The following is a 14,635-nucleotide window of genomic DNA, read 5'->3' as shown; positions in this document are numbered from 1 at the left end:
GAGAAACTGTGACGGTACTTCATATTTTGCCTGGGTGGAATTTAACTTTCTGTTGCCTTTAGATGTTTTCAAAGTGGTGCAGCTGAGCGCAGAGATGTTTCTGTGACCTGAGATGTGCTTCAAATAGTTAAAAACACTGCTACAGATAAGAGACAAAACACACTAATTACATTTTCAGGCTGTTAGAGTTATCTGTCTCCCCTTTCGTTTTCTGATACAAACATGAGTGGATTGTTTTTTCCTAATTTTTCCCCAGTTGAACCTGTTTAGATGCGTCCTTCTCATTAAACCTGTTAGTCGTGACTACAACAGAATAAATAAATATTGCAAAACAGGACCTCAAAATACACATTTGTCAAAGTAAACTCACCAGAAAAGCACACGCTTGTCTCTCCCCTCCCTTCATTCTTGCTTTGTTCTGTATTTCGATGGCTTTTCCTTGGGAGTTTTCGCACGTTGTTTTATAATTGGGAACATTTGTACCTGCTTCTGGGCCGCGCGGCGGCACATCCATCACGCTGTGCACGCGTCAGACACGGCACACACACGCCAGCACGCTCAGGCATAATATTCCCCGAATGGACACACTCCTGGTTTGCCTTCGACGGCCTTAATTGGCAAGAAAAATCCGATTCATAAGTGCTTCCCACTGCTCTGTGTATTGGCGAAATGCATCACTCACAGCGAGGACCTGCTCGGCCCAATTCCCCCTCCATCATTTCTCACTCCGAGTCGAGCCCTTTTTCCTTCTCGGAGCTGCTTAAGGCCTCACTCTCTTGATGGGGTGTAGTTTTTCCACCGTTTCCCCCTGCAGGCCGATATGAGCTGATAGCCATCGCTTCATCTTGGAAATTCATAGTTACACCCGAAACCAACTCCGGCGACCTCTTCCATCTTCAGTCCTCACCAAGACGGACGATGACGGGAATACAAAGAAAGCTGTTTTATGGAGGTAAACAGAAGGCAAAAAAATCCCAAATTAGGATAAATGTTTAGGTCGGAATTAGATTGGTGGGATTGAAAGGAGCAGTCCAGACTTCCCACATGGAGAGAGAGCGAGCACAGCGGAGGCAGTTTAACGTCTTCAATATGGCACGAAAACCCCGGTGCCAAAGAAGGGTGGAAGAAGTCAGTGTGGACACAGCTTTCCTGGGAATTCCCCAGTTTTCACTGCCCTCTCCTGGTGCTCCTCATCTGCACCCAGCTGCTTCCCTCACCTCATCATCAGTAGTTTATTTATCCTCCACCTGTTACAACAGGGCACTTTATATTCTAATGACACAACGAAAGAAAAAAAAAAAATCCCTCATGATAAAACTAATAATGAGATGAAACCTTGAGCAGACTCACAGGTAGAGAGCGTCTGTCTCACCGACGCAGCTCCGGTGAGTGGATAGAGAGAAAACAGAAGCAGGATAGAGAACAACAAAGAAATAATTCATATAGAGCTGGATGTGACCAGAAGCCACAGATAAGTTAAGCTTGTTAAGCTTCCCAGCCAGAGATACCTGCAGGAGCTGCGATTGTGAAGTCTTCACTAAAATGCTTTGAGGGCTTTAATTTAAGAACTTTTCCTTATCAGCAGCCGACTCTTGAAAACCAATTCACACTTTAATGTTAGATTCTTTTTTTTCAAATACTGGCATCAGTGTAGAGATGAGGGATGGTTAATGACAGTAGTATGTCTCATAGTGGGGAAGCACACGGGGACGGTTGTCAGTAGCAACAGTGTCAGGAGAGATGCATGAAGCTCGACATGCATTGATACACTCAGCTTTAAGTCTTGTCCCACAGCGGGCGGCGAGAAATCCATCTATTGATGGTTTGATGAAGGCAGGACACACCTTCTGCACAACAGTTAGACAGACACATATATTTTCAACCTGCCTAATCACGAATAACTTCATTGCAGTATTTTTGGATTGTGGAAGGTTATCAAACCGGAGATGTTCTGGCTCTGAGATGAGTGGCGATCATACAAAACCTGTAAATATGGTGTAAGGATTGTTGATCTCTTAATTAACCAGCTTCTCTGCTCCTGTCCAGACTTCGTGTTGGTGTGTTTGGATACTGGTTAACTGTCATGACTTGAAGCTTTCTTTTGATTTTTCTGAAACTTTAAAAGAAAAAGTGTCAAATTCTAACAAGCGTGTGTGCTTTTGTGCGATCAAGGTGAATGGAAAATAACCAGGGAAGAGTTTCTCGTAAGCATCTAAGGTCCAGTCAACTTCAGTTGCTCCTATTATTTTATCTCACATTGCAGAAGACTAATGGAGAGCGAAAGTGAGAGGGAGGCAGAAATAAGAGTGAGCGGGCGAAAATGACAAGAACGGAAAAAAGAAAGAAAGGTGGACGGAGTCTGGAAGGAGAGAAAAAAGGCAGAAGGGGAATGAGCCGAGATCCAGGGCAGGAGGACATGGCCGAGGAAGAGAGAAGAGAGAAGGGGAACAATCTGCAGTCAGAGGATAAAAGTGAGAAACGGAGACGGGTATTTGTCAGGTGTTAGTGAGTTTCGGAGCGAGAGGAGAAAGTGGAACGGAGAGGAGCCTCTGATCAGAGAGGGATAGACGAGCTGTTATTGCCAGGGATGAGTTTAGAAGGAGAGGATGATTTCTGTCATAATGGGATGCTTGAGCACACGGGCAAGTGAGAATTTCTTTTCTCTTTTTATTTTTTTTTTTCTCGGCTCCTGCCTGAGTGAGAGGTATTGCATAAAAGAATATGAATTTCCGGTTGACATTTAGATTTATCATTTCCACAGACATCTGTGCAGATAAGTCTGCTATGTATTGTAAAAGAAATGTAATACATAAGAAAGATGGAAAAAAAAAACATGATTACATTGCAGGGTGAGATGTTTCACACATAAATCAACATGATCTAATTCTCTACTCGCAGTTAACACGCTGAACATCTCATTCTTGCTAATGTTGCAAAACCTTAAATGGGAGCTAATTGATCATTACTCAGATGAAACAAAAATAATTCCGTAGCTGTGGTGTGATGCACTTCTCCCCTCATTATTGCAGAGTTACGTAACTTATTAATGTGGAGCAAAGATCACCTGTTAGGAACAGATCACTATTTGACTATTTGCAGTGAACTTTACCTTAAATTTCATTTAAATTAATCAGGATTCCCATGGATCGTAAAAAGTCTTAAAAGTATTGAATTTATAAATCTATATTTCAAACCTTCAAGTGTTTAAAAGGTATTAAAGTTTAAATGTGTCTGAGAAATGTTAGTCTACTCAGTTCCCCTTTGTCCAAACCGGCAATTTCTGTTGAATTTAGGAACCTATTATTGCTGAGTTTGCAGCCTCAGTGTGAGAAGCGGTCAGAGAACGTGACGCCATCCGTCGTGCGTACCGCCTGAGAAAGCCGACTGCGGGAACCCTCGGCAAAAAGTAAGCGTGAGGAAGCAGCGCTCGATTTAGAGAAATCTCAAGAAACACTTTGGTTAGGCGTCTGAATATGAACTGTGAATCATGCGCCGTGTCTTCTTCTCCTGGTGTCCATGCCGGAGTTGCAGTGCCCTCTAAAGGCCTGGCATATGCGCTCCATCGTTTTGAATCCTGTAATGTTCAGCCTCTGCGAATGTAAACAACATTTTCCTACATGTTACTCATTTTTTCTGCTACCAAACTGTTATTGTCTTTCTCTCCCCTCCGGTCCTCTCAGAGCGTGATGGCCGCCCTCCAGAATCACTAATTCTGCCTTTCCCCGTTTCACTTTGTGCATCACGCGGTCAATAAACCAATAAACAAACACCTCACCTTTAATGAAAAGGAAAAATAAACTTTTCTCAGTTGACAATATGTATCTATTGCTCAGATTTGATTCTTGGCAGAGACTTTCTATTCAGCATGAAAAGAAAATAGTCCAGTCAGAAAGCAGATCTGAGTGATTTGCTTAGAAAAGGTCACCGGTCCATTGTGAGGCTGATGTATGAAGACAGACAATCCCTCCAACATTTTAGTTTCCAGTCACAATTAAACAAACCTTGTAAGCATGCAGCATGTCTTTGTTTGAGACAAAAACACACACATCATGTTTTTTTTAACAGTAGCAGTGAGCCAAAGTCCCTACAGGGAGAACATGCAAGCTCCAGAAACACTTCTTCACTGTAACTTTGTGGAAACTATAATATATATTCTAGAGGCAGCATTTTAAAGTTTTGTTCAATAGACTTCTTCTTACATGTTATGGCAATGCTCACAAAGTATCAGAATATAAGGGAAGTGCAAACAGAACATTTTAATATTGCACAGAATTATTAGTGAGGAAAAAAAAAAAAAAAGCAGCTTGAAGGTCCTTCAGAGAATTCAGTCCATGATTTGGCGCTGCCTTTGAGTCTTAATTGATGCTAAGAGCCGCTCATGAAAGACATTTGGTGTAAATGGCATTTAATGAATTGAATCTGAACAAATTGAGGGGCGCTAAAGAGGATTTATTTTCAATTTTACCTTGTAAGTTTTTTCTCCCACCCTGCATAATTGCACTGGGAGTAATTATTCAAATATCTCCACATTTATTCTCAAGGCTAATTTAGAATTAGTTTAATAAGCATTCACAGATTTGGTGTTTTCTATCATAATATAGCTGGTTTAAATAATGTGGTGTAATACCCAGTCCTGGAGGGCTGCTGCTTTTTTCCTAATACTGTAAAACTTTTTTTTGTCTAAAAATCATTAACATGGCATTAAATGAAGTAAGAGAGATATATTCTCATTTAAGGGAGTAACTGTCAGAGCAGACATGGTTTCCTATTAGTTTTAGTGTTTAGATAACAGAGTGTTATCAGTCATTTCTTCTAATGCACGGTAAAACAGTAATACTCATGATTTTCTTCAAATATCCTAATATTATTTCAGAACAGGCAGAAGGAAGCATTTCTCCTTATCTTTCCAAGTTTTCCCAATACTTGGCTGACTGTAATTACCTCCATAATCCACCCTTTTGTGTTTCTGGTCAGTTTAGTGTTGTGTGGCTGAGCTGATCTCAGTGGCTGAACAGTGTGAAGGTCCCCAGTGTGCCACATGGGAAACACACACATAAACAACCACACACAGACACACACACACTGACAGGTAATTCGGGTTCAGTATTAAATGTCAATGTTTTTGGACCGTGCGACTGAGGTGAGATGAGTGTGAACAGTGTTGAACTGACAGTACTCTAACACTCAGCGCTCGGAGGACCCTGCTCCGGGTCTGTCATGGACCTGATCAGACGGGACATGTTCCTCTCTGCGTACGGTGCAGATGTGTTCATTCCTGCTGTAGAAATGATGTTCACGCACCCACAAAAGCCCGGCGTCTCCGCGGTTCAGTCTCTCAGGCTTCAGTTCATTTTCTCTTGATTCCTTGCGCCCACTAATAACATTTCCAGCCTACACTCTTCCTTGAATGGACTGGCTGGCACATTCAGCAGCCTTTCATTACAATATGAATTGACGACGGAGCATCTGGAGATCTGGGGTGGCTAGTGGCGTGGGCGGTAAAGTATTAAGCACCGGCTCCCCGCAATCACAACGCCGCTCCATTAGTTCCATTTATCTGCTGGATATTTATAGGGTACCTTGAATTGGGGTCTTGAGGCAGGTGAAGCCGGGGGTGGCGGGAGGAGGGGGGGGGGGCTGTCCTGGCTAGTTGTGATTAATGCATGAATACGTGGGCTTTATCGCAAGTCCGGCAGCCTGGAGACCAGAGAATGTCAGTGTAATTAAAGGCGAGTGGCAGGCGCTGGAAAAGCTCGGCAGTGTCTATCTGCAGATTGCAGACCGAGCCGGGGCAGGCGGGCAGCGCGGCGAAGGCTCCAGCAGCAGCGTCTATTCAGTCCTTAATCACCTCCACTACTCATTAGGGCCTGCTTTTGTTCCAGCCGTCGCTTTTCCCCCTGTACCGCTACAGCTGATAAAATATGGCGGGCTCAGAAGAGAGCGGCGCTCGGGGGGGAACCCCATTAAACAGTGACATAGAAATCGAGGAGGGGGAAAAAAAAAAAAGACGACAGGTGATGTTGAAGTTGTGGAGCCACTCAGCCGGTGAAGAAGAGGAGACTGTTGGTCTCAGGAACGACTCAGACGGCGTGAACTGTCCGGCTTTAAAGCCCGTCTTCCTATCTCTGCTAATGAAATACGTTCAACCAGTGCGGGGAGTTATAGACCTCAGCCTATTAGAAGTGTGACTGCTTGAATCAACTCTACAATCATCTCCATAAACCTGTGAACTTGAAGCCTTTGTGAATGTACTCTAGCATAGTAACCGGATATAAATTGCTGGTTTTATTCGCTCGCTTCACTTCTCAATAGAGCACGCGAGTGCTCGTCTTGCTCTGCAAAGGCACCAAGGTCCTTCAGAAGATGAAGTCACTTGGTTATTAATACCGAGCCAAGTGCTGTTTTCTGTTGAGAGGTAAAGTCAGCCAGGCTGGATTTCTTAAAGCGCTTCAGAGAGGAAGAAAGTAGATCGGTATTTGCAGGAGTTTCTGAAGACGGCTGCGGACCACGATCACTTGGCTTTTATAAGTGACACCGGTCATCGTTACAGGTGACAAGAAAGATGCATTATCAACCACACCTGTGATGCATTTGGCACCACAAATAGTAGTTTATTTGTTCCAACTTGTCAGTCGCTGCTTCTTTTTATGGTCATTAGTGGAATCCATTTGCTTCAAGAAGATCCGCATAATTAGAAATTGGCACCTTCCTCTTGGGAGCTGGGTTTGCAGTTGAAAACACCCGACTGAATTCGCGCTCGCTCAAACCAGCTCTGTGCAAAACCATTCTAGCTGAACTGACTGAGCGATTCGGACTTGCCCACACCCACACAGCGCCGACAGATCAGCTCATGTATCACAGCAACACCACACATTTATAAGACAGGTTTAATTGAGGGAGAAAGAAAAAAAAAAGCACTAATTATTCTTCCAAGTAACTCTGAACTTTGTATTTTTGGGATGTAAAACTCAGACTTGGCCTTGGTAATAACTCCTGATCTCTAGATATTTTCCTCTGCCATCATTGAGGACTCTCAGAAGCTTTTTTTTTTTCTTTCTTTCTTTTTACGTTGGGCAAGCAGTTTATTTTTAGAAGCTGCATGCCTACCTGACAAGGATTTTGTATTTCATTCCCCACTGAGAAGAGGAACAATGGGGCACTCTTGTTGACAAAGACTGATTCATCTTTGTAATTTTTACTGCAGCAATGTAAAGGTTAGCGTCAGACACCCAAGAGAGCCGACGGACGGGAAGGGACACATGAAAGGGATGCACAGGTCGATAGGCTGCATTTACACTTTAACGAAACATCGCAGGCGTTTAAATAAGAGTCTTCAGGGTTGCTTTTATTACTTTTAAAAAACATTTTCTACGAGTCGAGAAGCATCACTTGATGGAAAACCCAACTTATTTGTCCATTTGATGAGTTTAGCGTTGAACCTCGTGACGCCCATAATAGCATCAATACGGCAATGGACTGCTAGTTAGACTGCTTCACACTTCTCCATTCTTCTGCCTCCCTTGATATATAAGAGATGGTGGGAAAGTCATGCTAACATAAATATAACTCTCGTGGCGATCAGGGCGCTTTGTCTCCTTTTGTTCCCTTTTCCTTTAACAGTCCGTCTGCAACAATGGCTTCAGTATCATTGAAAGAAAAGATATACTGCAAGCTTCTGAGGCACAATCTGTCTGTATCTGCACTACAAAGGCTTGCCTGGAAACTGACAGCGTTAGGAAGCGTGACACAAAATAGTCGAGGAAACATGTTGCCTTGCCAGAAGTGTTTATGTGTGCGGCAACACTTGAAGATGATGCAAAAAGCCTGCTGTCATAACCTCTTTGTCACTGCATCCTTTCTTCATCTCCCTCTGAAAATGCTTTGGTGTTTTTGATGGTAACGGGATATATTTACGTGCGGTTTCGTGACACCCGCGCACACCTGGCTGAACCTCCGGTAACACAGACATTATCGGATAAATGCTTCATTTTTGGGGTCAGACACTTCAATTCAAAGATGTTTATCTTCTGTGCTTAAAAATATCTTACGTACGGCATTCTGGAGCTATTTTGATTTCAGTGCAGGTAAACCACGACAGCGATCCACATAAACCCCCCCATTATGCAGTCCAGTGGGCTTACGGTGGTGTAGTGGATCGCGCTGTTGCCTCGAAAAAAGAATTCCTCTGGTTTGATTCCAGGCTGTGGGCCATATGGGGATTTGTATTCACTCACTGGCTTTTCATTAGACACATGCATGTGAGGCTAATTGGTGAAGATGGACGGATGAACAGATGGACAAATGGATGGACGGACATCATCGAAGTGATGAAAAATCTTGTTTTCATTAGATGAAGGCTATATTCTGCAAACTTAAAAGATGTTTTCCACTGTTTTTATTAGTGCAAATCTTTCTTTAGATACTGACGCTACATAATGTAGTGATAGAAGAAAACCGTGAAGGCAGAAGTGAGGTGAAAGTGTCATGAATGTCAAGGCGATGCTCTTATCACGTCAAACATGGTTCATAACAGGCGCGAGGAAATGTCCTCTCTGTTCTCCATAGTGCAGTAAAGCAGGTAGCAAATGCATGGAGCCCGAACGACAGGAGAGACGTGTGAATGTGCTCGCCGTGGTGCTTTTACTCCATCAACCGCTGATGGGAGTGCATGTTCGAACGTGCGCTGTGCAGACACGAAGACTCAAAGATCAGTAAGAGGCACTTGGACATCACTCGACTCGCATGTTCTGCGATTTCAAAAGGACAGTGATTCAGGATCATGAACAATGACCCAGAAAACATTCCGGCTCCTTCATGCCTCCATTAGGCTGAAAAAGTGTCGTTCGGCAAAAGGAAGAGTGAAGAAATAGGAACAGTGTTGACTCACCTTTCAGCTGCCACTCATTAAGTTGCTGCTCTTATGGTCAAAAATGTCTTGCTTTTTTGCTGCATCTCAGACCCTCAAAACTATTGGATTCACATCAAATGGGATGAAAATTGACCTGTTTTTCTGACTTTCCACAGGTTAATTCAGTGTTTGGAAGGTCAGCCTGAATGGAATCAGAAGCCTGGGGGCGATTCCAAAGCCGCAGGAGTTTCTGATACAATTTTGTACCGTCTTCACGATGAATCCATGTCTCCATCTTCCACGCTGCTTTTTTCAGTTCAGGGTCACGGCGGGCTGCAGTCGTTCCCACCTGACTGTGGGAGGAAGCAGGGTGCAACCTGGAGAGGCCAACGGTCTATCACAGGGCAAATACACTCAGACACACACTCAATGAACCCGCTACAAGATTTTGTTGTACGAAAACACAAAATTTAGAAGTTATGCTGTGGTTTAGCTGGTGTCTTCCCATTAGTTCTTGAACTTCCGCTATATAAGACACATTCACTACAATGGAATATGAGTTTTTGCCCCATGTAGCTTGTCTCATTCTTTATGTAATTAGGTTTATTGATCAATATCAGGTCTCCGTGTTTGATTTCTACTGTTGGATCTGAGTGAATGCAGGTTGTGACAACACCCTGCCTTTATTTCACTAAATTCTCCAACTATGTTAAATCGTCACTGAGCTCCCGGTGCTGAATCCTTATTTTCCTCATACCAGACTCTCAGCTCCGTAGTCATTGAGCAGCCATTACGCTTTACTTCTTCCTTGGCATTTGTTCCACCACGCTCCTCTTCTTTTCCCCTGGCTTTCAAACGTCTGTGATGGGCTGTCAGAGGTGCGATGCAGGGAAGATAAAACATTTTCACGGGGCTGCGGAGCAGCGGCAGCCGCCGCAGCTTGAACCTGGCACATGAACATGTTGTGTGAGTTTTTGCATCATTGTAAGAACTGATGACTTTTTTTTCTTGCTGCCAAAGACATTAATTTGTAGAGCAGCAATGTACAGCTAAAAGAAAAACTAAAAAATAAAGCTCTCATATTCTTTTACCCGTCACCTTTAGGTGGTGCCGGTGAGCTGGGCTGCTATTTGCCGTCTCGTAAAGCCCATCTTGAAAAGAGTGACGAATAATCTCACCATAATGACAGCACCACCTCGAGAACTTGAGCTCTCAGACACATCTGTGCACAATTACGGCAGATAATTCGAGCAGTAACAGCATTTTAATTGGTGGGCGTTGGACTGATGGCAGAGCGAACAGAAAGAGGACGAAGATGAGGCCAGACAGGAGCAGAGGTGTAGGAGCGAATTGCCGGAGATGTTTGAACCGAGGCAATCTCGAAATCTTTTAGCATTAGAGAGGTGATTATTATTCCTAAAGCAGCAGTTGTCATACTTTTCATGCATGTGTGGACTGCAGAAGTTGACTCTGCATGTGAAGGTGGCAGAGTCATTTTAGCGAACACTTTAATGCGAGCTGACCTGGAGCGATGCTTTCACTATGCATTCACTACGTGCCACCGGTGGGAACCAAAAACTATATTAGAAACCACTGAACCTCGCACCCTGGTCATAAAAATGCTAATATTTATGTGTGTGTGCAGCAATCTCTCAAAAGCGGCATCTGTGCTTGTGCTTAAGCTTGTTTAGTTTTTTGTTTTTTGGTTCATTCGGGCTCTCCTCAGAGACAGTAGCTGTGCTGATGAATGGTAAACTATGAGCAGTTAGTACTGTGTGGAGGAAAAGTTCATTATCTGTATACGGGGAATGGGGTTTGATGGAGTTCATTGGTGTGGTTTGCTGTATTAATCATTTCACTTCCTGCACACTTTCAGTTTGTAACCTACAATGTATTTCGGGCCATAAAAGAAAACCTTTGATGTGTCGGGCTTTGGTGCAGTTTGGGTTTTCTACGGCTCCCTTTGCCTTCATTTTCCCTCTTGATTTTTAATGATATCCAAAAATACATTTTACAGTTGAAGTTGCACCAAACAAATACAATACTGAGATAGAAACACAACTGAAGTTAAAGGTAATTAGTGAGTAGTGGGTTAGGATATTTGGGTGTGTGGCGGTGTTGTTGTTTAGTGCGAACTCACAGTGAGTTTATCCTCACTTCAAGTCTGGGTTCAGGCCCTTCCTGTGCAGAGTTTGCAAGTTCTGCCTTGCATATATTGTGTGCATGTTTTTTTCCAGATACTGCCCACTTTGGTCTCTCAGAGTAGAAGTTGTGTTGCTATTGTGATTTGTGATCTGTCGTGTTTATTTGAAGCATTTTCACATTGTCTCTCTTCTGTGAATCCTGCCTTAACCCTGGCCGGATTTTCTTCATTCCCTCAGATTCCTCTCCTGCACGGCAGAAACCACCAGCCACCGAAGTCTGCTACAAGACCGAGATCAGCAGTCTCATGGACTTCAACTCTCCGGACGCGTCTCTGGACAAAGGTAAGCCTGGATAAATTCCACTATTTCACATATAATATTGGTTTTTCTCGTAGTGCTGTCTGGGGAGTCTGGTGAATGCTGTGGCGAAGTCCTGCGCATAAATCCAGAGCATTTATTGTATTGTATTGCAAGCAAATATGACGTGCACACATTTGCACCAGCAGATACATTTCACCTCGAGTCAAGCAGCAAGAGTTTTGGAAGGAGAAAATGTGCAATTCACTGAGGGTGCAAAAGCATCCCATAATGCGCTCAGAGAAATGACAGCACTTCTCAGCCTGTCCTAATATTTGCTGCTTGTACCTTTTATTGAAGAAATGAACATTCAATACATTTTACTACAACTATTACGGAGTCCCGCTGCTGCCCCAGGTGTGTGAAACCGTGCTTTATTTTAAAATGAACAAATTGTTTTTATGATTAAGGGCTGCCGCGGCTCAGTGTCTTGTCCTTTAGTCAGAGCTCGAAACAACACACCACAGCGACTGTCCTGTTGACCATGATTGGTCTGTCCTGACATATTGCCTGGTCAAAAGCCGCTGAACTTTGTAATTTAAAATATCTGGGGTTTTTCAAGCCAGTTATTTATGTTTCACTGTGATACTATTTGTACATTCTATTTTCTCATGCTTTTTTTTTTTTCTATAAACTTTACAAACTGTGTTTATTTTCACGGCTGGCGGTCTGACTGGGTGGTCGGACGGGCCCCGCGCTGACGCAACGGGCTCTCCGGACGAACCCTCTTGTCTGCGTTTGCGTGTAATCCGTTTCCACGTTTTGGCCCTTTCATGACAGAGAGTCTCTTTCAGGGACTTAGTCTTGTAGAGAGGATCACAGGCGCGAGCGATGGCGCCCGTACAGAAGTGTCTCTCAGATAGTGCGTCCTGTGAGGCTGCCAGCTCCAGTATGGATCTGTGGTGTCACCCAGGCAGTCCCCCAGGGGCTCTTTCCTCATTAGAGTGTCCTGCTCGGGGATCTGTTGGGCTGCCAGTTCTCTCTTCTCTCCTATTAACGTCTGTCGATGCTGTATCGGTACCCAGAGTGCTCAGAAACAGGCACTGTGTGCAAAGCCTAAAGGACGCAGCTAATCGGCCTGTTTTCTCATCACCGCTCATCACGCTTGTGCTTTTAGTTTTAGTCTTACTGCATTTTTATTGTATTATTCACCACTGAAGCTTTCTGACATCTATCATTAGATTTCATTACAGTGGAAAACTTCACTGAATCCTAACAGTGAAACTTATCACAGATTGATAAAGTGACACGTATCAAGTCCTTAAAAGTGTGAAAACTGCACAAAATATTAGAATTTTTTCCTCTTTTATTTATTTATTTTTTTACTGGAGCTCATAATTATCACATTTTTATGTGTTGTGAAGGTTAAAATAACAAGAAAAATGTTCAACTTTTCAGTGATCCTCTATTAATTTTAGACGTGCCTGTCACTATTTTTCAGTTCAGTATTTTATACATGAGAGGTCAGTTGAAAATTCAGGATTAGTGACCTGGCATGAAGCCACTGCAGTAAATGAAGGAGTTATTTTTGGCCTCATTTGTCCATATATTTAAATTAATAAATGCCCTGGTCCTACATACACACTGTTCTGCACCAGTGAAGCAGCTGCTGCATTAAGTCCTCTGTCGTTTTCCTGGGTGCTGTAAATGTGCCGACTCAGGGAAAACACACACACATGCACACACACACCCCCTGCAGCGGCCAAGGCCACGTATATCACTACAAGTTTCATCAGAATGGGAACAGGGAAGTGAGGGGCTGTGCTATCAGCAGATTCATCTCAGGTCTGCAGCGAGCCGGAGACGGGGGAGAGGGGGACCGGGCGGAAGCGGCGAGCAGTGGATCATTACGGAGACGGGTGCTGCTTCTGCACATTAAGTGCCCGTGATGACACCGGCGTGCACGCGCCTAAACAGGAAGGTCAACGCAAAGAAGTCAAACAGGGCTTCCAGGAATGAAGGGCTGAAGTGGTAGGAGAGCGCTGAAGAGCACCGCGAAGAGGAGCAGGACGAGCACAAGGTTAAAGATGGCGTAAAGGCACACGGTTTCCTGCGTGTGTGTTCTGATTAACGAGAGAAAGTCGCAGAGAGGAGAGGAGCAGAGAGGCGGAAACGAACAAAAGGACTGTGAAGAAGGGGGGAATGTGAAGACGTATGTGTGGGTGAGTGTGCAGAGCAGAGCGGTCTCTGCTGAGCACTTCCATTTTTTTTTTTTTTTTCTTATGTGCTGACACTTTGCAAAACACCTGCCCCCCTCAAAGCCCTCTCACCACCACTGGGAGAATGGCAGTTAAATTGCCTCCAGCAACAATACCCAGGCCACTCCACTGTAATTTACACACACCAGAAATGGCTCTTCAGAAATACTTAGACACAATGTAAGACTTTATTATGTCATTCATATCTTTTAATTTTTTCCAAACTACATTAAGCACAGTGAAGACTAATATATCAGATGTGCACCGATCACAAGGTCATGGTCACTTTGGGGATGGAAATCCTGCAGAGTTTGGACATTATAGGCCCGCTAATGTGATTCAGAAAAGGGAAATTGAACAGACCGTGCATACTTCACACATGTGTAATGGAAGTTTTGCACCGACTCAACGTGATCCCTCTAAAATTGTGCCACAGTGGTGATAGACAATTGGCTGTGTGTCTTGTGGCCCCTCCATTAAAACTATTGGGAGGATGTAATTGACACAGGGAGCAGTGCAGCAGCAGCAGCAGCAGCAGCAGGCCGATTAGCTCAAGTCTTTCTCTTCCATTAAAGAGGGCTGCTGCAAAGTGGAACTCAAAGGTCATGAAGTCAAATAAGTTGCATTCCTTCGGCTCTAGTTTATAATTGTCTGTGCCGACAGACTTTTTTTTTATATATATATATATATATAAGTACCCTTCAAAGAAAATTATATTTGTTTCCAGAAATTGCATGTGGGTTCATGGGAGTTTGTGTTGGTGTGTGTGTGTCTCTCTTTGCATTAGAACATGCCAGCTATTTAACACAAAGAAAAAAAAAATTAAGAGTCCTACAAACTTCTATTCTTTTTTCCCTTCTCTCCTCCCAAATGTGCCGCTTTCTTCTTTTTTTCCTTAATCCGTCAGATTCCTCTCTGCAGCAGGTTGCTCCAGTAAAGTTTATCTACATAAATTAGCCCTTCAAAGTGTTGCCATAAATCACATCACAGTTGAAGTTTGTGTTGAAATTTTGAGACCGCTCAGTGCCGCGCTGTTCAGTTCATCAATCACCGCTTTGATGTGTACTTCAGACGCTTCATACCAGAAA

General features: G+C 43.6%; 1 protein-coding gene across 5 annotated transcripts in view; it reads left to right on the top strand.

Moving 5' to 3' along the window:
• kazna (kazrin, periplakin interacting protein a) overlaps positions 1 to 14,635 on the top strand; it is a 180,759-nt gene that overhangs the window by 114,682 nt on the left and 51,442 nt on the right. For all 5 annotated transcript variants that reach the window (XM_030118086.1, XM_030118087.1, XM_030118085.1 and 2 more), the window contains one exon: positions 11,230 to 11,334. In XM_030118086.1, coding sequence (XP_029973946.1) covers positions 11,230 to 11,334 — 105 coding nt within the window. The remainder of the gene's footprint in view (positions 1 to 11,229; positions 11,335 to 14,635) is intronic.

This window comes from Salarias fasciatus, chromosome 20, assembly GCF_902148845.1.
Source record: "Salarias fasciatus chromosome 20, fSalaFa1.1, whole genome shotgun sequence".
NCBI lineage: Eukaryota > Metazoa > Chordata > Actinopteri > Blenniiformes > Blenniidae > Salarias > Salarias fasciatus.
Note: the sequence above shows the minus strand (reverse complement) of the source record. Positions and strands in the feature narration are given on the sequence as shown.